General features: G+C 41.8%; 1 protein-coding gene and 1 non-coding gene across 2 annotated transcripts in view; one reads left to right on the top strand and one right to left on the bottom strand.

Annotated features, from left to right (window-relative positions):
* Window positions 1-722: 722 nt before the first annotated feature.
* SYNJ2BP (synaptojanin 2 binding protein) overlaps window positions 723-24,629 on the bottom strand; it is a 36,639-nt gene continuing 12,732 nt past the window's right edge. Inside the window, exons 2-4 of the mRNA XM_007472921.3 lie at window positions 17,842-17,978; window positions 6,082-6,177; window positions 723-3,981 (exon numbers count right to left, since the gene is read on the bottom strand). Coding sequence (XP_007472983.1) covers window positions 3,841-3,981; window positions 6,082-6,177; window positions 17,842-17,978 — 374 coding nt within the window. The 3' untranslated portion in view covers window positions 723-3,840. The remainder of the gene's footprint in view (window positions 3,982-6,081; window positions 6,178-17,841; window positions 17,979-24,629) is intronic.
* LOC130456657 (U6 spliceosomal RNA) lies at window positions 8,592-8,694 on the top strand. The gene has a single exon (XR_008915722.1). It is a non-coding gene; the product is annotated as a U6 spliceosomal RNA (small nuclear RNA).

Here is a 24,629-nt window from a genome sequence, read left to right on the forward strand (position 1 = left end):
TCTTTTTAGACTTTTTCAGTTTCCCATGTTCTCTTCCCCACTATTTTACTCATATCTCCTATCTATCTTTTAAGGCCCAGATCCATAAAGGTTCCCCAATTCAGTGATTGCTCCCCTCTACTGAATTTTTTTAAAATCCTTACCATCTGTCTTAATATCAGTTCTAAGAAAGAAGTGTAGCAAGGCCCAGGCAATTGAGGTTAAGTGACTTGCCTAGGGTCACACAACTATAAAGTATCTGAGGTCAGATTTGAACCTAGGACCTCCCAACTCCAGGCTTAGCATTCTGCTATGCTACCTAGCTGTCCCTCCACTGAACTTCTAAATCACTAATTGATCAACCAAAAAGCTTTTATTAAGAGCCTACCATACTCCAAGCACTGGACTAGGCAATGAAGACACAAGCATAAAGAATGACTTTATCACTACAAAAGTATATAAGGATTATGTTATACTATTCACTGGAACTTGTCATTTACTGCCTTTCACTGCTAGTTATCTTCTTATGTGTCCAAGTTTCAATTTCCCAGTGAGAAGAAGCTTCTTGAAGGAAGAAACATGCTTCTTTCCAGAGCTGGGACAAAGCCATCTCTGTACCCCAGGTGGGGTTTGAAAATGGTGTATGTGTACCCTCCATACCCACTATGTACCCACCAGAAGCTCTTAGTCCTACGACACACATGTCATTTATCACAATAATAACATTCCTGAAAGAGCAGAACTTTTTGGCATTAAAAATGTGTATATTTAGAAACAATAATAATAGAATGCAATTATTTGTAGTCCCCTCATTGCCTTGAGCCCTGAAACACAACAAAGCCTTCACAGCAAATGAAGGAGATTGGTCTAGTCATCCACACCAGGGGGAAACACAGTGAAAGAAAAAAGCAGATGGCCCAAATTGTCACAAGCAGCCGAATAGAGATCAATACGTTTATCTTGGGGAAGTCTTGAAGACAGAAAATGAACTGAGCTCCATATTAAGACGGCGAGATGCTCTTTGTGGCAGCAAAAAAATTGGGAAATGAGGGGATGCCCTCCAATTGGGGAATGGCTGAACAAATGGTGGTATCTGTTGGTGATGGAATACTATTGTGCTAAGAGGAATAATAAAGTGGAGGAATTCCATGGGGACTGGAACAACCTCCAGGAAGTGATGCAGAGCGAGAGGAGCAGAACCAGGAGAACATTGTACACAGAGACTGATACACTGAGGTACAATCAAATGTAAGGGACTTCTCCATTAGTAGCAATGCAGCAATCCAGGACATTTCTAAGGGACTTATGAGAAAGAACATTGTCCACATCCAGAGGAAGAACTGTGAGAGTAGAAACACAGAAGAAAAACAACTGCTTGATCCCATGGTTTGATGGGGCTATGATTGGGGATGTAGACTCTAAATGATCACCCTAGTGCAAATATAGAAATAATATGAAATATGGTCTTGATCAACAATATATGTAAAACCCAGTGGATTTGCTCGTTGGCTGTGGGAGGGGGTTGGGAGGACATGAATCATGTTACCATGGAAAAATTCTCTTAATTAATCAATTAAATAAAATTAAAAAAAAAAAGAAGGCGAGGTTGGATAAGATCCTATCAGCACTCAGGGCTGGGATTTCTGTAAGACCAAGGGCTCACTGCCAATCAAGCCCACCTCTTTCATGCTCACATTCTCCCAGCGATCCCAGAAGAGGTGGATGAAACACACCACCCATTCGGAAGAACGAACATCATAATGCAAAGAGTGACAGAAAGATGCAGGACAGGCAATTACCAATGCCACAGAATGGTGGCAGGGGGACACGCCACAAGGTCACTGAAGGCACCAAGGAACAGAGAGGCAGGAGAAGCGGCCACACGGTTAGGATACACATACAGATGGGCAGCCCAAGAGGCAACAACCCATCCCCAACTGCAGTAGGGAGACCTTCAGTGAGCTGGGAGAGAAAACAGAGGAATCACCTGGGAGGAGAGGGTGAAGGAATCCCTGGGGGGAAGTGCCCACACCGACTAAATCCTGAACCTTGAGTTTGGACCCCGCTTCTGTTGTCTGTACTGCAGACAGGTTTCCCTTATCAGGACAGGGTAGCCTGAAGGATAGCTAGATAAAACTAGGCTAAAAGGCTTTGTGGTGACCTTGCATCTCAATAAATATTTGTTTACTGGAAGAAATCAATTTCCCGCTGACTTCTTTCAGGAGCTGCCAGGAGTCTGATTGATGGGCATTAGTGGGCACCTAACACAACTGGACCACCTACCTAGCTAACTTCATCTCACAGGGGACCACAGGATGAAAAGGACAATTTTTAGTAGCCCAGGAGGCAATCAGGTTACCCCTTCAAGCTCACAGACCTTTCTACAGCTGAATGTATAGGCTATAGTGGCATGGGACCCCGGAACTGAATGCTGATGGAGTAGAGAATGCTAATTGCTATATTTTGGCACAGGACATGGAAGTACTATCCAAGATGGGTAGAGGGAAGAGGAGAGACCTGGGAGAGAGCCCCTTTACCTCTTGCCTTGCTCTGAGGAGTTTTGCCTAGAATCATCCTGGATGCTCCTGACCGAACAAAACTTGATTTCAGTTCTCAACTTGGCATTCACAGGGCCATCATCTGGGCTCGTTGGCATGTAAACAGGCAACCATGCAACAGTGAGACTCTGGATGCTCTGGAGGGGCCAGGTCTCAAAACATATGGGGACCAGGAGAGTTTAGGGTAAAGGGTCTCCAGGCAAAGTTAGGGATATGCAGACAGTGAAAGAAAGAACAAAGAGAAAGGAAGAAAGCATGTGGGGAATTGGGGTGTTCTGTGGGAGAGAGAGACAGCTGTTTTATAAATTATAAAATTTCTTAATGTAAGGTCTTGGACTTTATTTTTGCAAAGATTTTTTATGAAGTGCCTATAAATTAAAGGGTGAAAAAACCTCTCCCACATAGCTGTCATGGGAAAAAATATTTTCCCTGAGAAATCTCTGGCTAGTTCCTTCAGCTTCTCTCTCTAAGCCCAGGACCCTTCCATAGTGCCCTCTCATTATGAAGAACTAAGTATAAGTCCAGGGTAGCCAGGTGGCACAGTGGATAGAGCACCAGGTCTGAGTAGAAAGAACTTCAGTTCAAATCTGACCTCAGACACTGCCTCACTGTGACCCTAGGCAATTCACTTAGCCCCATTTGCCTAGCCCTTGTCCTTCTGTCTTTGTGTTGTTACTAAGACAGAAGTAAGGGTTAAAAAAAAAAAAGCACAAGCCCTAACACCAAAAACCTAAAAACCACAAAATATTTTGTCTCTTTAATTCTCCATATGGCATTTACTATCATCATGTTTTTCAATGGTAAAAATGGCCCCCTCATTCTCCTTTGTTCAATGTAGGCACCTAGGTTTGTAGACAGGAAAAAAGTGAGGACCGGAAAGAGTTTCCAAGTAAGATCACTAAAAGAGGAAAACCCTTTCTCTTTCTCTCAGCTCACACAACCGGCCTTGAAACAGGCCAGGCAAGAGGAAAGGTATCACCCTGGGTGAGCAGATTGGCAGGATTTTCCTAGCTAGGGGATGAGGCCCATGGCTGGACCGCGGGTTACCCTAATGAATACCCATCTCTCCCATACCCAGCACTCTCTCCTTCAGCTCGCCAACCCATTTCCCACTCCTCCACCCTCCTCGGAAGAATGACAGCTTTTCAGTAGTTGGACAAGCCCTCCCCAACATCAGTCCAGAACAGAACAGTCCATTCGTTCTCTTTAAATCGTGTGGTGGCTCTGTACAGAAGTGGATAGGTGGGCAGACAGAGAGAGGGAGAAAGATCATCAGGGGGCTCTGGGGGAAAACAAATTCTTATCACAGCCGCTGCCGATATCTCATGATGACCCAGGCTGCTGCCATGGCAACAGCCAACAATGGCACCAGCACCATGGCAACAGGGACTCCGCTTGGTTCTCCTTCCCCTCGATGGCCCAACGGTCCATTCTGCACCTGGACCTAGAAGGGAAAGAAGAATATTCATCCAAGCTAGCCAGTATTTCAGAAATACCACCAAAAGACACAAGCACAAAGCAAAGGCAAAAGGGCATGTGTTATTTGTGCTACAGCTCTTGGAGAGGGGTTTGGGTCACAGGGCTCCACCATGGTTTTGCTGAAGAATGGAGGTGCTCGAGGCCTTCCCAGGAGCAATAGGCCTGTAAGGAGGTCATAAAGCTTGAGGCTCTCCAGGAGTGATGTTCCTAAAGGCCCTCTAGGGCAGAGGGTGGAAGGGGTTACTAATTCCCTCTGTCACCCAGGGCTGCTATGATAATTCAATCAAATCCCAAATGGCTCTCTCCTCAGGAATCAAAGTTTGGTCTTTCATTCACTGCCTAAACTCCTCTTCCCCTAATTCTTGATACATGAAAGGGAGAAAAATTCACATAATTTGGGCAAAATAAATGACCAAGAAATAAATAAATGGATAAATAAATGAATGAATGAATGAATGAATAAATGAATAGCTGCTTTCTCCTATAGCTGAGTGACTCTTTTGTAAGATATACCAAATACCTCGCAAAGGATAAGAAGTGAGAAGTGCTAGATATCCTAGTAGAAGTAATCTAGGGCCTCCTAAGTCATTCTCCCTTCTTTGTAAAAAGTGCAGGACCTGGCTCATTGATGGCCTCTCTTCTCGAAATAAAAGTTTGATAGTTCAGTCTTATCTAACTCTCCATGATATCATTAAAAGTTTTCTTGGCAGATACTGGAGTGATTTGCCATTTCCTTTTCTAGTGAATTAAGGTAGACAGAGGTCAAGTGACTTGTCCAGGGCCACACAGCTAGTGTCTGAAACTGGATTTGAACTCAGCTCCAGGTGCAGTGTTCTATCCCCTGAACCATCTAGCTGTCTCTCTCTCCTTTCTGTGATACTAGAGGACATCAATACTTGTTATTGACCTCTCAAACTTTCCAATTCATTTCCCATGACTTGATCTTTCCATCTCAACAACACAGGGATTGTCACACCCTTTACCTCACCACTACTCATGAGCCTTCCATTTCAATTGAATAATACTTCCAAAATTCATTTATCAATGAGAATCTCCTGTTTATTATTTCATATCTCCCTACACCATATTCTTCCTAAAGACAGTCTTTTTTTTTTTAAACCCTTACCTTCTGTCTTAGAATTGATAACTACATGTTGGTTCCAAGGCAGAAGAGGAGTAAGGGGTAAGCAATTGAGGTTAAGTGACTTGCCTAAGGTCACACAGCTAGAAAGCCTCTGAGGCCATTTTGAACCCAGGACCTTCTGACTCTAGGCCTGATGCTCTATCTCCTGAGCTACCTAGTTCCCCAACTCAATATATTCCCCATCCTCGCTGGGAATTCTAAACCCTTCATCCCTCAAAAATCTTCCAAGCCTTAAAACTGCCAAATCTCACTTTCCTCCTTTGCCCATGTTGATCTCATAATTAATAAGTTCAACTGTATTCATTCATCCTCTCTCTAAAATCCTTTGCCCCCAATCTTACAGATTTTCCTGCCATTCCAAATGCCAACTCTGGATTATCTTCACCATATATTGCCTCCACGTTTACTCACAAAACTGGAGAATACCATGTAAAGGAGTTCACCTGGCCCAAAACAACCCTAAAGGGGGTCACAACGAGTCAGACACAACTGAAAACAATTGAACAATAACAAAAAGGGCTTAATAGCCTCAAAGGTGCCTTCTGGTCTAATTTACAATTCTAAGTTATCAACTCTGCAAACTGGTTTCTAACCTCATTGCCTAACTGAAATTACTCTCACCACAGTCACCATGATCTCTGCACTGCCAAGCCTGGTGGCTTCATCTCAGAGAGGCTTGGGGATGTGACTGAATCTAAACAGCTAACAGTGTCCCAGATAGCACTTGGAACATCACAGACTACAGGCTGCACCTTGGGGGACTTAAAATACTAGAAAGCACATCAAAACCCTCCTCCCTGCACTCCCATTTATGTCCTAGAAAAGATAACAGGAGAAGGAAAGGGTGGGAATTGGAGCGGATCTCCAGAAAGCCTGCTCTCTGAAATCTGGCTTCAAACCCGCAGATGGAGGGATGCCCACCCTATGCTGCACTTTCAGAGACACGGCAGAACCAGCATTTCGGAAGAGGTCCACGGCATCCTGATGCAGCAAATTCTTCAGGTCTTGGCCGTTCACCTGCCAAGAACAGGAAGGAAGAAGAAGAAAGTAATTTAAAAGCAAAGCTCAAGTAAATCCACCCATCAGGTTTATGAGAGGTCCTCAAAATACAAATTCCTCAAAGGAGAATTCTATGGCTAATTCACAAAGCAGGCTTTATAAGGAGGACAAAATTCACAAAGCAGGCTTTATAAGGAGGACAAAAATGAGCACAGGGTAAAGAATGCATAGACCTTGTCAAAAATTTTCCAAGGCTCCCTACTGCTTCCTGAAAAGAGGCAGCATTCATTTTTCATGAATTCAGGGCCTCCTCTACTCGGTGCTGTCCAATCTTTTCAGTCATACTAAACTTGGTCTCCCATTACTACCCTTCTTGAACTCGGTGCCCCTGACAAACGGGACTATCCTCTGGCTTTCAGTGGGTCCTCCTGCCTCCAGGATTTGGCTCACACTGTGCCCAGTCCTTAATGTGCCTTCCTTCTCCCTCTTCTACGGAATTTCTACCCAAATCAAATGCCATCTCCTCCATGTGCTTCCCCCGCTCCCCTTGCAGGCCAGGTTCTTTCTCCTCGGACCTCACAAGGGCTCCGTTTTAGATTCTCCAGCATGCGTGTGCGGGGGCAAGGGTTGGTGTTTTCCCCCCAGCTACCAAGATGTATGAATTAGTGTGGAGAGACTGCTGCCGGCACCTCCAGAATTCTGAAGCAACCCAAGCTAGAGGGAAGTCTCAGACACAGACTTTTTGTAGCAGCTAATAAGCAGAAGCAGAGTGTGTGCCCAACAACTAGATACAGCTGGAGAAACTGCTCTGTGACTGTGACAGAATATTACTGTGCAGTGAAATAGGACAAATACAATGAGTCAAAGAAAGTGAGGAAGCTTTACATGAAGTGATATAGACTAAAATAAGCAGAACCCAATGAATGGTTTACAGGACAATCACAACAATCTACAGGAAAACAACAATAAAACACTTTAGAATTCTGATCAACACCCCATTCCCTAGTAATGTTAAAGCAAGCCTCCTGCTTCTCAGTGAGAGGTAGCAGGCTAAAGGTGCTGAATGAATAAACATTTTCAGCTGTGGTTAATGCATGGATTTGCTTTGTCCAACTGCATTTACTTGTTACTACAGAGGGTTCACAGTTTCATGGATTCAGGGAAGGGGAGAAAGGGAACGACTGGGAAATAATGGTGATAGAAAATATCAATAAGACTTTTTTTTAACCCTTACCTTCCATCTTAGGATCAATACTGTGTATTGGCTCCAATGCAGAAGAGCAGTAAGAGCTAGGCAATGGGGGTCAAGTGACTTGCCCAGGGTCACACAGCTGGGAAGTATCTCCCGTCTCTAGGTCTGGTTCTCAATCCCCTGAGCCACCCAGCTGACCCCCTTGTTTGTTTGTTTTTAATAAATCCAATTATGTTCTTTTACCTTGCTATTCAATTCCTGGCTCCATTGAATTATATCATCTCATTTTTAGTTTCCTCTCACTTTCCTATAAGTTTATAAATAACAGCAGGACCTGAGACATGGCATTAAGCCAAAAGTCACCCAGACCAGTAGCATTTCTGGATATAGATCCGGACCAGATGATCTTTACATATAACTCTGCTTCCTTGAGAGACTGGGACCCAAGGCCTCCCAACTCCAGGCCTAGTGCTCTATTTACTGCACTACCTTGCTGCCCCAAAACTGTTTTTAAAGAGCAGTACTAACAGATTTATTTGTTTGAGAACAGAGACTCTCAAAAAGGTGATTTTGGATCTTTGAGGGGTAATTTTTGCAAGGAGTTCATGAATCCACATTCAATGTTAGCAAAAATACCTTAGATAGACCGAATGAATAAATATGCCCCGCATATATTTCTCCAAATGCTTTTTTGATTAATAAAATGCTAATCCAGTAAAATTGTCACTGAAGTCATAGCAGCCTTCTGTCATAGTAGATTTTCTCAAGTAAAATATACTAAAAAGGTATTCTACTTGACAAAGGAATTGAACATTGAACAAATTTTGCTTCGGTTTCAACTGTTAAAAATATTTACACAAGCCTAGAGACAGGAGTGACCCTGGGCAAGTCACTTGACCCCCACTGCCTAGTCCTTACCACTCTTCTGCCTTGGAGCCAATACACAGTATTAACTCCAAGACAGAAGGTAAGGGTTTAAAAAAAATTTTTTACAAAATGAATTAATCCCCTTTCCTGCCTTAGTAAGCATAGTAGAAGGAACTTAACCAAACCCTTTTAAGGACTGAGGATCTGAAGCTTGTTATTCATTTAAAATATGAACTCTCCCTATATGATAGGCTATCAGTAGATATAGAAGATATAATAAGAGGAACTGAATGTGTCCCTCAGGTCATAAATGCCAGAAGTTCATTGGTACTAAATACTTGAAATGATTTCATTTTCTTGCCCTTTGGGGGGCTTGCTTTGGCAGCACACATATGAAAATTGGGGCAATTCAGTGAAGATTAGCACAGCCCTTGCACAAGGATGACACACAAATTCATAAAGCATTCCATAGGAAAAAAAAATTTCTTGCCCTGTACATTTCCTCATCAGAGGTTAAAGCAAAGATAAAAAACAAATCTAGGAAGGCTTGTTGTAAACCAGTGAATTAAAGGTTATAAAGTTTTAGCTGTTGATGCCATTTTACTTGGCCCTGAATGGTTTCTCCTTTGTGGATACACATCAATGACTATTCTATCCCACCCCCCCTTTGGTTTCTATGCACAATAGGTGCTGTACAGGACTGTTGCCTGGCCACATTTCACCATCTAATTTCACTGCATTCTATAATCATATAGCATAGTATAAAATTCAGCAGACTAATGACCTGGTCCCTGTGTGGTATTAAGAGGCAAAAGGTTTTGTGAAAATGGAACAATCACCAATAGAATAAGTTCAGTCACCACCTTTTAATTGACAAAATAAATGGAGATTTCATAAAAGTCTGTGAGTGGCCTGGTCCTTGTGGCCAGACCGTATGTAACATCTCCTAGGGAAAACCTTCCTGACTAATCAAATGACAGCAGTGTGGCAGAGTGAATAAACTCCTATGTTACAACAATGACCAATATGGAAATGTGGTTTACATATTAATATATGTATTGCCCAAATCAAATTGCTTACCATCTCCTAGTAAGGGTAGGGAGATGGTTTGGATCTTATAATTTTTGAAAATGTTTGTTAAAAATTATTTTAACATGTGATTGGGAAAATAAAGTATCTTTGAATTTAAAAAATACTCTTTTTCCTCCACTGGTAAAAAGTTATTTATGCTTAAAGTTGTTCAAATATAAAGTTTTAATTGTCTTAAAAGAACTGGGCATCGTCCAGAAAGTTCACAAGATAGAAATGTTTCCCCATGAAAAACCACCTTTTCTTTGGGGGGCAGGGGGAACAGTCAATGCATAATAGCAATTTTAAAAGATTCATTATTCTAGTAGATAATGGAAAACCATCATGTTGCCATTTAACCTTAGGATATGGAACTATGACAAAAGGTAGACATCATTTAGGTAAAAATGGAAGAGGTTAAAGTTAAGCCCACAGGATGTCGGGAGATCGCATCACGATCTCTTATTGGAAGCCCATAACTGTATGCCACAGATTAAAAACATTGAAGGCTCCAAAGCACATAACAAAACAACCAAAACCCACAATAAAACCACAAAACAACAAAGTCTATTGGAGTGAAAAAAGCAGAGCTTGTCAAAATAAGGAAGGAAACCACTGAACTAAGAACAGGGAAGTCCAAAATCTGACAGAAGGGACATGAAATAACTGGAAGAATAATGAGCAAGAGTTATATAGGCAACAGGTGGCTGGGTCTAGAGTCTGGAAGTTTAAATTGGGCCTCAGACTCACATTAGCTGTGTAGCCCTAGACAAGTCAGCCCAATTTGCCTCTAAAATAAAATTCCATAGCCAATAAGATGCCCTTGGAATACAGCAAGGTAAGCAAAAGAAAGTGTGGGACTACTCCAGTGGTCATGGCATGATAGACTTTGGGACAAAATAGGAATAGGACAAATTATACAAGAAAAGTCACTATACTATCTATATATGTGGCACAGCAATTCTACTCCGAGGAAGCCAATGCCAAAAACAAAGGTTCACTATATACTAAAGTACTCGTGGTAGGACTCTTTAGGGTCGTAAAGAAGCAGGAACAAAGTGAGTACCATGAGCATATTCTAGATGATATCTATCTAGATGATAGGAACCCTAGGGCAAAGTGAACATTCTCAACTGCTGTAAAGGCACAGTCTGACATGCACCTTAGATTTGGAGTTCAGAAGGAAGATATGTGGGATCTTTATGCTACAGGGGAAGTGATCCCATAAGGGATGGGACGGAGAGAACCTGAGAAATGAAATTCTAAAGACATACATTCAGAAGAAATAATTCTGATGAAAAAGAAAATAGAGAATCTGTCTGAAGAGAACTTATCTACCAAATGAGATTTTAAAAAGTAATGTATAGGGGGCAGTTGGGTAGCTCAGTGAATTGAGAGCCAGGCCTAGAGATGGGAGGTCCTGGGTTTAAATATGGCCTCAGATTCTTCCTAGCTGTATCACCCTGGATAAGTCACTTACCGCCATTGCCTAGTCCTTAATGCTCTTCTGCCTTAGAACTGGTAGTTAGTACTGATTCTACAAGGGAAGAGGATTTATTATAAAGATAAAAAGACAAGCTGAAGTCTCAGTCTCTTTGGTCAATGCTGACTAACTCAAACTCAGTCACTGAGAGAGGAAAGGATGGAGTCCCTCTCTTTGGACTCCGGAAGTACCTCTGGCTGAAGCTGGGGGCCCCAAGACGTGGCATTGGCACATACTCATTCTAGCCAGGGAAATGGTTCCAGACCTGTGACTCACAGACCAGGGGTCAAACCTTTCTCCACTAATGCAAACAAGCAACAGCTCACCACAAGATCTCTGCCTGAGACAGTGAGAGGGTAAGGAACCTGCCCACAGACACAGCACATGTCAGAACCAGGACATGAACTCAGACCTTCTTGCCTCCAAAGGTGAACCCTATTCACTATGTCATACGACCTCCTGCAACCTTGATCCACACTACTTATGAATGATTGGAAATATAAGGAGTGCCTGAAAGGAAAGTAAACTACCACAAAAACCAAGAAATCACCAGACTGTTGCCAAGGCAGGATCCTCAACATCTAAGCCTCCTCTGTGGGCTCTGTACTCCTCATTATCTCTGACAGGCCTTTCCTACTACTTCCCAATTGGTGACCTCCCATTCCAGTCTCCTAGCCTACACTAAGCAGGGATTCTTTCTGGTTCTCCTAGAGAGAATGGGGGTATCTCTGAGCCAGTCATTTAACCTCCTTGGTGGATAAATATAAATAAATAAATAAAATGGAATAAAATAAAGGGGTCAGCCTCGGTGAGCTCTACTCTTTGATGGTCAAACCTGAAGGCTCTCATCATTAATGGCCTTTCCCATTGTGGCCCTTCTTCCCACAGAAGTGGCAGGTTACTGATTTATCCATGGATTCCTGCAAAGGGGCTATAGTTTCTCCCTTATTTTTCAATGGTCTCTTTAACATTTCAATTTCTTTCTTTAAGTCTTCCCCTAACATGTTGTGTTCCTCAGGTCTTTTTACACAACCCTTATAAACATAGGTTGCTACTCTCCTCAATTCTTTGAGGTCCATAGAGTCCCAATTAGGACAGCTAGTTTTAAAGTAGTCTTTTACCACTGAACAACAATTCTCAATGAATTGCCTACATATTTGCCTGATGTCTCTTTCTCTGAATAAATCAAGGTCCATATATGTATTTCCTATGTCAATAAGTCTGTCCATAAACTCAGAGAGGGTCTCATCAATTTCTTGTCGGGTTCTTTCAAATTTTGACCATTTTTCAGGTCTATCAGAGCAAGCTCTCATGGCTGTCAATAATGCTTCTCTGGCCTGGTTTCATTTTGTGTGATCTAGTTCAACATTGGGGTTCCAATGTGGATCTTCAGTTGACCAAAAATGTCCTCTTCCACCTCTTTTCTGATTAGCCAGAGAGATGACATTGTTTTTCTCTCTCTGTCAGAAATTTATCTAATAAATTTTCAATATCCATCTAAGTAGGGTCAAAAGTTCTGAATATGTTCTCCAATCTTTTTATAATTAATATTGGTTCTTCCTCAAATGATGGAAGATCTTCCTTGAATTTATTTAAATCTTCAGGGTTAAAAGGTGTATGGTGTCTTACAGATACCAAGTTTCCATTTTTATTAAAAGTGGGTACTTCCCTTAAAGGGAATAAATGATCTGAATTATTTGGTACTCCTGTTTCTGTTTCTAGGCTTCTTACTCCATTCTCAATTGGGTTGGTATGAGAAAGAGAAGGGTTGGGCACACTGAGGGAGAGGGTTTGTTGTTGTCCCATAGCACCAGAAGGATCAGAGGTAGGAAGGATCTGGGAATTGAATTGGGCAGGGTGGAAAGGAGGGGCAAAGGAAGAAGGGTCATTAGCTGTGGGAAAGGATACAGAGGTGTTAGGGTTGGATGAATGAGTAGGGTGTGAACTTAAGGTGGAGGCATTAGGATGGTCAGTATGGGTGGGGTGTTAACTTAGGGTGGAGGTGGTAGGGTGGTCAGCATGGGTGGGGTGTGAAGCATGATTGGAGGGTGTGGGATAGGAAGCATGGACAGGGTGTGAAACTGGGGCTGAGCAGATTGGGCAGGGGGCATAGGCAGGGGGAGGAATTCTTGATTTTTTCCCCTTATTTTTTATTGCTTTCCTTTTATTTTTTATTAGAATATTTGATTTTTTTCTTTTTTTCTCATTTCTTGTACTAAAGGTACATATAATTAATATTTTTTTCTGCAGTAATAGAAGTTTAACATATATATATACTTGCTATAATATCAATGCATACCCAAAAGCTTAAACTATGGGAACCTGCCATTTATTGATAAAATGTTATAGGACTATCCTACCCAAACTGATCTATTTATTTAGTGCCATACCCATTGAACTTCCAAAAAAATTTTTACTGAATTAGAAAAAAACATAACAAAGTTCATTTGGAAGGACAAAGGATCAAGGATATCCAGGGAAATAATGGAAAAAAAAATACAAAGGAAGGAGGCCTTGCAGTCCCAGATCTCAAACTATACTATAAAGCAGTGGTCATCAAAGCAAGTTGGTACTGGCTAAGAGATAGAAAGGAGGATCAGTGGAATAGACTTGGGGTAAATGACCTCAGCAAGACAGTCTATGACAAACCCAAAGACCCCAGCTTTGGGGACAAAAATCCACTATTTGACAAAAACAGCTGGGAAAACTGGAAGACAGTGTGGGAAAGACTAGGTCTGGATCAACACTTCACACCCTAGACCAAGATAAACTCAGAATGGGTGAATGACCTGAATATAAAGAAGGAAACTATAAGTAAATTAGGTGAACACAGAATAGTATACATGTCAGACCTTTGGGAAGGGAAAGACTTTAAAACCAAACAAAACATAGAGTCACAAAATTTAATATAAATAATTTTGATTACATCAAATTAAAAAGTTTTTGTACAAACAAAACCAAGTAACCAAAATTGGAAGGGAAGCAACAAATTGGGAAACAATCTTCATAACAAAAACCTCTGATGAAGGTCTAATTACTCAAATTTATAAAGAGCGAAAGCAATTGCACAAAAAATCAAGCCATTCTCCAATTGATAAATGGGCAAGGGACATGAACAGGCAGTTTTCAGCCAAAGAAATCAAAACTATTAAGCACATGAAAAAGTGTTCTACATCTCTTATAATCAGACAGATGCAAATCAAAACAACTCTGAGGTATCACCTCACACCTAGCAGATTAGCTAACATAACAGCTATGGAAATTAATGAATGCTGGAGGGGATGTGGCAAAGTGAGGACATTAATGCATTGCTGGTGGAGTTGTGAATTGATCCAACCATTCTGGAGGGCAATTTGGAACTATGCCCAAAGAGCAATAAAAGACTGTCTGCCCTTTGACCCAGCCATAGCACTGCTGGGTTCATACCCCAAAGAGATAATAAGGAAAAAGACTTGTACAAGAATATTCATAGCTGCACTCTTTGTGGTGGCCAAAAATTGGAAAATGAGGGGATGCCCTACAATTGGGGAATGGCTGAACAAATTGTGGTATATGTTGGTGATGGAATACTATTGTGCTCAAAGAAATAATAAAGTGGAGGAATTCCACAGAGACTTGAACAACCTCCAGGAAGTGATGCAGAGCAAAAGGAGCAGAACCAAGAGAACATTGTACACAGAGACTGATACACTGTGGTACAATCGAAGGTAATGGACTTCTCCATTAGGGTCAATGCAATGTCCCTGAACAATCTGCAGGGATCATGGAGAAAAAACACCATCCACAAGCAGAGGACAAACTGTGGGAGTAAAAACATCGAGGAAAAGCAACTGCATGACTACAGGGGTTGAGGGGATGTGATTGAGGAGAGACTCTAAATGAACACCCTAATGCAACAACATGGAAATGGGTTCGAAGCAAGGGCACATGGGATACCCAGTGGAAACGCGCGTTAGCTATGGGAAGGGGGGTGGGAGGGGGGGAGGAAAAGAAAATGATCTTTTTTTCCCCCAATGAATAATGTTTAAAAATGACCAAATAAAATAATGTTTAAAAGGAAAAAAATATAAATTACCTTTGTGTAAGTTATATATTCTTTATATTGACTAATATATGTTCAAGTTTTTGCATCCCCAAAGGGGGGATAATAATTGAGCTGTAATCCCCTTTAAGGAAAAGATAGCTTCTATTTGGTATGGAGCATCCAGGATCTCACATGATGCCCTGCACATTCTGGTCTTTAATAAATACCTGGTGGAATTGAAAAAAAAATGTTTTGGGACTGTGATTAATGTTTGTGTCTGATTCTAGAAAAAGGGATAAAAACAAGGAGCACAGACTTAACCTGAATAGTGCCAAAAAGAGCACACAGAAAAAACTAATGTGAGATTCGAGGTTGCGACGCTTGACATATGTTAAGTTGTAGGACTTCCTTATATCTACACTTTTTGTGAAGTATTCATACAAGTACAAAATTTGACTATTATGCTGGCTCCCTATATCCCTGAGAATGGCAAAAATCAGACTTTCCCTATCAAAATAGAATTCTAGTTCTTTTCCTTTCTTATAGTATGGCAACTTCCCATAGTCTTGGCTACATATGGGTAAGTGAAATATTACTGCATTCTGTCCTACAGACTTATGGGATAGAAACTACTTTAAATTGGACCTTTACAAGGGCCTGTTAGAAATTTATTAAACCCAAATAAGGACCTATTTTGATTTTTTCTTTCCACTTTTTTCTTTCGTTATGTTTTTGGTTGTGTTTTTCTCTTCTTTTGATAATTGACTCATACACCCCCATAACTCAACATTGCATCCTGAGCTGAACTGCATGTTTTTTAACACCCACTTCAGGGGGGGTTGTATTTTAATATAAAATCCAAGATTTTGAATTTTTTGTTTGAGAAAAAATCTTCAAGGAAGAAGCTTGCTAACTCCTAAATCCAGAGAATGAATTGTTGCAGAAAGATGCCAGAAAACCCACACTACATCAAGAAGATCAAGAATGAACTTTGGGTGTGGTTGATTGAACTGAAGTTTGATTGAACATTTATTTAAATGTACACTTTTATGCCAAGGGGACTGCCCCTAATTTGGCTTTCAGTCAATACACCTAGAAAAACATTGATTTTGCTTTCTTTCTTTTCTATTCCTCCCTAAAATACTGTAATTTCCTCTTAGAAAATTGAATATTGTATACATCTGTAGTTAGAAGTGAGTTTAGGACTACAAGATGATTATGTTAAATGATCAATGGGGAGACTAGTCTCCCAATGATCATCAGGGGGGATTGTGAATCTTAAAACTGCTCAGACTCTACTTCAGAAGATTTGATTAAGTTATTCCCCATTTTTAACAATAGAGGTACTTGGTCAGGAATGTATTGAGAACTTTAAAAATTACTCCACCCTACTCACACAGTGCCTTAGGGGAAGATAAAAGTTGAAAACTCCTGATTGAACAATGAAAAGTCCCTAACTCATACTTATAGTGAAGCTAAAACCTTAAGCTAGGTCTATTTTTAGATCTAATACAAAAAGGTGCTAAGTACCTATAAAGCTTAAATTAATCACTAAAAGGTCAAGCAACTTACAAAAGGCAAGCTTAACAAAAGAGGTATGAAGTACTCAGTAGATTTTATCTAACCAGAAAGGTTAGAACAAAAGAAGATGAGAACTAAGAATGGGCAGTCCTGGAAAAGAGTCTACTGTGATTGGTAGATGTGAAGATTTAGGGGAGGTGACATAAGAGAAAATTTCTTTAAAAGGAAGGGATAAGAGGAATTCAAAGGGTTATTGAATTTGAGTTGAATTGAGCTTTTGGATTGGAAGTTAGTTGGAGTTCAGAGGTTTGGAGCTTGCTTGAAGACAATCTTGTGGTGAGTGATAAAGACTGACTCGCTCTCCCTTAGGCTCAGGCCTAGGCCAATGTCCTAGGCCCTTTCTACTATTTTCTCTTTCTCTCTCTCTCTCCTTCCCTTAATTCATTCATTTGTATTAGTTAAAATCTCCTATTTTCATATTTGCGAATTTTCCCATGGCGACCACTTAATTTTAGATTTTAAATCAAGACACTAAAAATTATCTTTACAGTTTGGCCAAAACCTTTACAGTTCTGGCAATTCAGAGTCTTGGCAAACCACATTTTTATGGTTACACCATAGTCCATTCCCAATCCCTCAGTCCATTTCAGGGCGTTAGAGTCAGGCTTATTACCAAGGTCTACTCTGCCAACATCCTTACCATGTCCACTCTTCCTATCAGATATGAGAATATCAATAGTTACCTACCCTCAGCCCAACCTGGAATCAAAGTAAGAGAAAGAAAAGGCAAAAATAACTTTCCCCAGCCCTCCCTGTACACATGCCCATGCACATGTACACACACGCATCGGAGGTGACCACAAGCAGCCCTAAGAAAGGCCAATGTTTTCTATTTTATTTTCAGTAGTTATGGAAATTCACACTTACTGACAGTCTGATTTCTTTAAGACCCATCATTAACTTTTTCATGGCTCATGCTACTTACACAAATCCTACCAACTTCTCTACATGTATTACATTTGTATTTCATAGTGTCCTAGGGGGGTCTTAGCTAAGCCCCTAAGAATAGATCCTGCTGCATCTGAAAAAGGGACTCATTCTGAAAGCTACCCAAAGAAAGGGTCGCAGGGAAGGCCCAAATCCAAGCATCAACATGGGATAGATGCACTGGGATTACAACTACCAGGGGAGCAGTCTTGGCAGTGAAGAAACTCTGTATTGTGAGGCTCAAGGCCAGGCATACTTGATCTACTCTCGTTTCCTGCACCTTGCTTATTAATTGTGTGACCATCATCAGCAGACCCCTTCCCTTCTGTGCCTTGGATAACTGAGCTGATCATATTCTACTTAAAAAAAAAAGGCACCACCTTACTGGTCTAAAGGCTAGCATCAAACTAGATAATATCTAGGACTCTTAAGGTCACCTCTATGGTGCAATTCCAGCAGCAGGAATCCTTCCAAAGAAAGGGAGAAAGTGTAAGGCTTGGGAGATGGAGGCCCCTGAAGGAGGTGATAACCAGTTCTCACCGAGAGGATCTTATCCCCCTCCTGGAGCCGCCCATCCTGGGCCGCAGCCCCATCCTCTTTGATTCGGCTGACGTAGATGCCAGTGTCGTTGGACACATACTGTTGGTCTGTCCCTCCGACGATGTTGAAGCCCAGCCCTGAGAAAATCACAAGGGAATGGAAGGGGGAGGTAGGGGAGAGGGAGGGAGGGGATCAAGAGAAGACACAGGAGAAGAGAGACAGCGGGACAGAGAGAGAAATGAGAACATCAGACAACATAGACGCAGACCAGGCAAACAGGTGAAGTGAGGTCAAGAGAACATCCCCACAAAATGATCCATCACTCCCACAGCCATCTACCTGGATTGGACCAGGAACAAAATGGGATTGGATGGATTTGACAAGTTTCAGGAAGGACCCCTGCTTCCTTTAGGTAAATTGAACTGAGAATTAGCATTAATTCCTGCAGGATTAAAGACCTGCACTCCACTTCTGATGGCAACATCAGGAAGGTGGCCCAAAGTCCAGACTCTTCATCCATTATGCTCTTTATAGTGGGGAATGAAGTGAGCAAAACCAGGAGAATAATTTATACTATAAAATTAAAATGAATAATTTTGAGAACTTTTGTAAATAGATTTAAAAAATGAGCAGAACCAGGAGAACAATTTATACAGTAACACCACCACAAACAAAACAATTTTGAAAGCTGTAAGAATGATGAGCAATACAATGACCATTCATGATTTTAGAAGACCAATGATGAACATGCCATCCATGACAGAGAAGTAATGGACGGACTTGGGGAAGAAGAATGAGAGAGACTTTTTTTTATAGCCATTAGGGTAATTTGTTTTGCTTGATTATGCATATTTATTGTAAGAATTTTTTTTTCTTTTTTCTCTAATGGAGAGGGCTTGGAATAGAGAGAAAATAGATTTCTGTTCATTATTTTAAAAAGGTAGAAAGGTGGAGGGGATGCTACAAATGGGAAATGTTGCAAGTACTTTCAGATGAAATCATTATATTATTAGTTTTACTTAACTGTTTTACATTGCTATGAAGCTCCATGAAGTGGGAATAATTTGTAAATGTATGTAATTGCAAATACCAAAAAAAAACACTGAAAGTGAAAAAAAACTGTCAATAGGGTGGGAAAAAGTGCGTTTGACCTATTACTAAGTGAAAGATGTGTTCTTAAATAACAAAATAGAAAGGAATATGCCATGCATAGACCTTCACTCCAATTCTTTTATTTCTCTAGGTCCTGTGTCATTTTGGGTATGAACTGGAAAAGAAAACAGCAAATCACTTCAGTGACTCTTCCAAGAAAACTCCAAATGGGATTATGAAGTGGAACACAACTGAGAGCAACTGACAATAACAGCATGGTTTGAGAGAAAGGGGCAGCAAAGTGGGGCAGTGGATAGAGGGCTGGGCCTGGAGGCAGGAAAACTCATCCTTCTGAGTTTAATCCTGGCCTCAGACACTTACTTTATTGTATGACCCTGGGCAAATGACTTAACCCTGTTTGCCCGAGTTTCCTCATCTGTAAAATGAGTCAGAGAAGGAAATGGCAAAGTACTCTAGTACCTTTGCCAAGAAAAGCCCAAATGGGTCATAAGGAGTCATGCATGACTGAAACAACTGAAAAACAAGTAGTTTAAAGGTTAAAATTTATTAATTTTTGATGATAGGGGAAACTGGAATAAGAACAGACTAGTGGACCAAAGGACAACTACTACTTGATAGAGGAACCAAGTCTGTGAAGAGCTCAGAGAATTCTCTGCTCCCTTCTTAACCCTAATGGGTAGTACAGGCAACAATCAGGTTGTTTGTTATTATGAGTGACTGACAATAATAATAATAGCTAACATTTATATGGTATCTCATTTGATCCTCATCATAACCCCAGGAGGTAGGTGCCATTATTATCCCCATTTTATAGATAAGGAAACTGAGGCAAAGGTTAAGTGACTCATCTAGAACCATAGAGCTACTAACAGCCTGCTTTTAGATTTAAACTCAGGTCTCCCTGACTCCAGGTCCAGTGCTCTCTCCACTGTGCAACCTAGCTGTAGCCTTCACCCACCAGCCTCCAATCAACCTCCTACCAAGAGCTCAATTTAATTCATGATAGATAAGCTCAGGGCCTGCTTTCTTCCCCCTGCCTCCCACCAGAACCCCCTAACTCACTCTGCCCAAATAGGGCTGAGAGGAAAGGGGGAGGCCTTTTTAGGGGCCTGTAAGGCCTAGATGCCTGTAAAATGGGGCATGACTCTAGGTTAGGGATATCCCAAGGCTCTGACTAAAAGACCCACTCCACAATCCCCCAACCCACACAGAAGTACCCTCTAATTTTAAAATGGGGGTGCTAGGAAGAGAGCAAGGTAAAGGATGACCAAACAACTCAGAAATCAGCAATAAAACTTTCTCTTCTTTTCACTGTGGAAATCCACTGGCCCAATCTACTTGCCAGAATGAGAGAAGAGATAAACCCCTGGGAGAGGAGCTAAATCCCAACCCTTGTCTGACAGAAGTCTGGCCCAAAACCCACCCACAAGAAAAGTCTCTGAGGACAGCAGGCTCTTGAGGGACGCCCTGCCCTTCAGGCTCCCCCTGAATAAGAGGCGTTTGTGATGGGCTGAAAAGCATCCAAGAATTTTTCCTGATGAATGTCCAAGCCAAGCCCTCACCCTTACCAGTGATCCCCTTATGTTCTTGTCTAAAAGGCCTAAAAATGGAGAAGAGGGATGGAAGGCATCCTCACTGGGCTTGATAGGGAAACACCCCAGGTTTCCTGCTTCTTTCCCACCAGTACCCAGCAGCTTCTCCCCAGCATCAGGTCTTCCACCCTTCTCTGCATCACCATGGCTCCCCCTTGCCAAGACCTCCATCCCAAGGCTTTACCTGGTCTCCACCAGACCTCACAGAAATGACTACCTTTCAAAGGAGCTGACCTTGATTCGATCTACCACCCAGAAGCCTTCCAGGCCCAGCATTATCCCTTCTCATGCCAACTCATTTTTTTGGGCTGTGCCAAGAGGGTGGGAAGGGACCAGTCACAGGGACATATCCATGAGGAAGAGAACACTACTTTTTTTTTTAACCCTTTACTTTTGTTTTAGTAACAATTCCTAGGAAGAAGGCAAGGGCTAGACAAGGTGAGGTGACTTGGTCAGGGTCACACAGCTAGGAAGTGTCTGAAACCAGATTTGAACCTAGGGCTTCCCATTTCTAGGCCTGGCTCTCCATCCACTGAGCCACCTACCTGCCCCCCACCCACCCACCCCCGCCCTCCAACAGTATTTTAATGATACCGAGAACTCCTGGGGGAGGAAACTTTCCCTACTAACACAAATTCTCTGAAATTTAGTCTTTTTTTTTTTAACCTGGATCCCAAATGGAAGTCCCCCTTACTTGGTTTCATTTTTATATCTAATTTAAGCTGACAGATGGATCAGTAGAGAGTACTTGGAGTTAGAACTTAGTCTTAAGAGAGTTCCGTGGAGCACAGAAAGGGTGCCTAAATCACAGAGCCAGTCTGTGATGGAGGCAGGGCCAGGTCTCCCTAGCTTCGAGACCTTCTCTAGACCTCCCCAGCCATGATGCCTCTCACACTTGAAAACCCAGCTTAAATCCCACTCCTTCCTAACCGCTTTGGCCCATATTTGCCCTCAAAATTCCTACAATAATTATTGGCCTTTTATCAAATGCTGTCTTGTATTGTTACTAATATTTCATTCTACCTTATTTCCCCAAATGAATCATAAGCAATCTCAATTCGAGAACCATATCGTATTTCTCTTTTATCCCTCACAGCATCTCACATGGGACCTTACACAGAAAGAAACCATTATTAAGCAGCTACTCCATGCAGGACCAGTACTGGAGATATAGAGACAAATGACAAACAGTCCTCAACCTCGAAAAGCTTTTTTTTTTTTTGTGGGGGAAGAAAGGAATGTGACATTTACATGAATAACTACAACACTTACAGACAGCTCCAAAATTCATTCATTCATTCAATACACATTTATTAAACCTAAGAGGCAACTAGGGAGCACTGAGGATAGAGCATGAGGCCTGGAGGCAGGAGGACATGGGTTCAAATTTGGGCTCAGACACTTCTTACCTGTGACCCTGGGCGAGTTACTTAACCCCAATTGCTTAGCCCTTGCTGCTCTTCTGTCTTGGAATTGATACTTAAAGAAGTAGCTAGGTGACCCAATGGCTAGAGAGCCAGGCCTAGAGATGGGAAGTCCTGCATTCAAATCTGACCTCAGATAATTCCTAGCTGGATGACCCTGGGCACACAACCCCTATTGCCTAACCCCTTACAACTCTTCTGCTTTGGAACCAATATTTAGTATTGATTCTAAGACAGAAGGAAAGAGTTTTTTTTAAAAAACTGATACTAAGAAGGTTTTATACCTACTATGTGCCATGCATTGTACTAGGTACTAGATAATTCAAAGAGCAAGAGGACTCTAATAACTAGGAGGATCAGGAAAGGTTTCCCACAAGAGGCAGCACCTGAATTTAGCCTTGAAGAAAGTTAAGTGGCAGAATAAAGAAGAAATGCATCGCAGACATATAAAATGTGTAACATAGTTAAGAAGATGGAATTCAAGTTCAAATAAGGGCAAATAGTACAGTTTGGCTAGAAAACTGAGTGTGCAAAGGGGAGTAACGTGAAATAAGTCCAGAAAGCAGGGCTAAAGCCAGACCGATTTTCTTTCCATACCAACCTCAAGAGTTTGTACTTTGGCCTAGCGAGAATAGGGAGTCCCTGAGGGATCCTGAACAAGGCAAGGTTATGGCCCGATTCTGCTTTAAGAAGATTATTTTGGAGGCAGCTAGGTGACTCAATGGATAGAGTCAGGCCTGGAGTCAAGAGGACATGGGTTCAAGTGTGGTTTCACTGACACACTTCCTAGCTGTGAACATGGGTAAGTCATTTAACCCCAATTGCCTAGCCCTCACCACTCTTCTGCCTTGGAACCCCTGCTTCTATAGATTCTAAGACAGAAGGTAAGGGTTTTGTCTTTTGTTTTTAAAAGGGAAGTTTATTTTCACAGCTTTGTAGAAGTAGAACAAAGAAGGGGAAATCAGTTACAAAGCTATTCCAATAGTTTGGGTGAAAGAGGATGAGGACTGGAATTGGGGTAATAACTGTGAATGGAGAGAAGGGGACAGGCAAGAAATAAGTTTGTGAAAGAAGAATTGGCCAAACCCAGCAATTGGCTGACTATATAGATGGTAAAGGGTGGTGAAAAATCAAGATTGATTCCAATGATGCAATAAATATTTATGCATGATTATCTGAATAAATGAATGCATAGGAGGTTCACCATTTAGATATCAAGACTGGGCAGGCAGGAGTTCAAGAACTGCAGCCTTAATTAAGAGCATGTGCTATATACCTGGAGGCTGGGACAAGGCAGAAAAATGCCTGCTACTAAGTCAAAGATAAAACAAACCAGTAAATGGCACAAAGTCAGGCCAAAAATCTATGTTCCTACCTTGAGATGTCCTCAGATCTATCAATAGCAAACCATAAAACCTTTCTCCTGTGACTTGTATTTAAAAAGATGTTTGAACCCTGCAGTGCTATATTGCATAATGGGAGATTATACTTTACTATTAAAGCAGCTACAACCTGTAAAATCAGTAAAGTCAGTACCCTTAGAGGAAACCAAATTTACTCACAAAAAGCAGTAAATATTTCTCTATAAAAAAAGAGAGAACCTGTGACAATGGGAAGGAAACACTTTGCTTAAGCACTAGCCCCATAATGGCCATAGGGGAAAAAACCATTCCAAGAGTCTGATATCCTCTGGGAAATAATGTCAGGGTTATTTCCCACCACTTTCCTGTCAGGTTCTACTACTTGAATGTTACCCAGGCCTGTGAAAAGAGTAGGTTGGCCCGGGTTGTTTTTACTGCTCCTTCCTATTCTAAATTCTGAGGCCTGACACCATAAGGGACTGAACTCCCCATGGTTCCCAACCCAAATCAGTCCAAACAATCCCATCTCCAACAGGCCTGTGGCCCACGTGGTCCCCACTGAGACCTCATCCCCAGGGACAATGCCCTACTTCTGACCTGAATTGTGAGGCTCCAGACTCAGAACAGCCCTTCTGGCCTCCAAGTGCTGAGCCTCACACCTCATCCGTCCCTGTCTGTGCTCTTTGCTCCAGCATTTCAGCAGGTCAGTCTCTTTGTGCCTCCATTTGGGGTTCTTGGCAAGGATCCTGGTTATCATTTCCTTCTCTGGATTGTTTTACGTATGAGGAAACTGAGGCCAACAGAGTTGAGTGACCTGTGCTGGGTTGGGGTCTGAGGCCATTTTTCGAATCCAGATCTTCCCCACTGGGTGGCTGTGCTCTATCCACTGCACCCAAAGCAGCACCATCCCTATTGCACCAGGTCAAGTAACCTGTACACCTCCAGCCTTCCCTCTGATGAGATGACTTTCCATTTCTTCTTTCTGTAGTCTGTGAGGGCAGAGATTTTTGTGTGTAGCCTCCAGTTCTAAGAGTGCAAAAATTCTGTTTCTGTCTTTTCCTTGTATTCCCCAGGGTTTAACAGAGCCTAGAACACGATAATTATTAAATATCCCGGCCCGTCAGCTCTTCTTCCCCTGCCCCCTGGCCTACATGCCCCCCAGGGCAACCAACATGGAGGACAGTCTCAACCCAGATCCTCCCTCCCCCTCCTGCGCGTGCTAATTCCGCCTGGGAAATCCCATAGTCCATTTTCTCAGCTCTTACTTGCAGGACAGTGATCCTCCATGACAACTGAAG

This window comes from Monodelphis domestica, chromosome 1 (genome assembly GCF_027887165.1).
Source record: "Monodelphis domestica isolate mMonDom1 chromosome 1, mMonDom1.pri, whole genome shotgun sequence".
NCBI lineage: Eukaryota > Metazoa > Chordata > Mammalia > Didelphimorphia > Didelphidae > Monodelphis > Monodelphis domestica.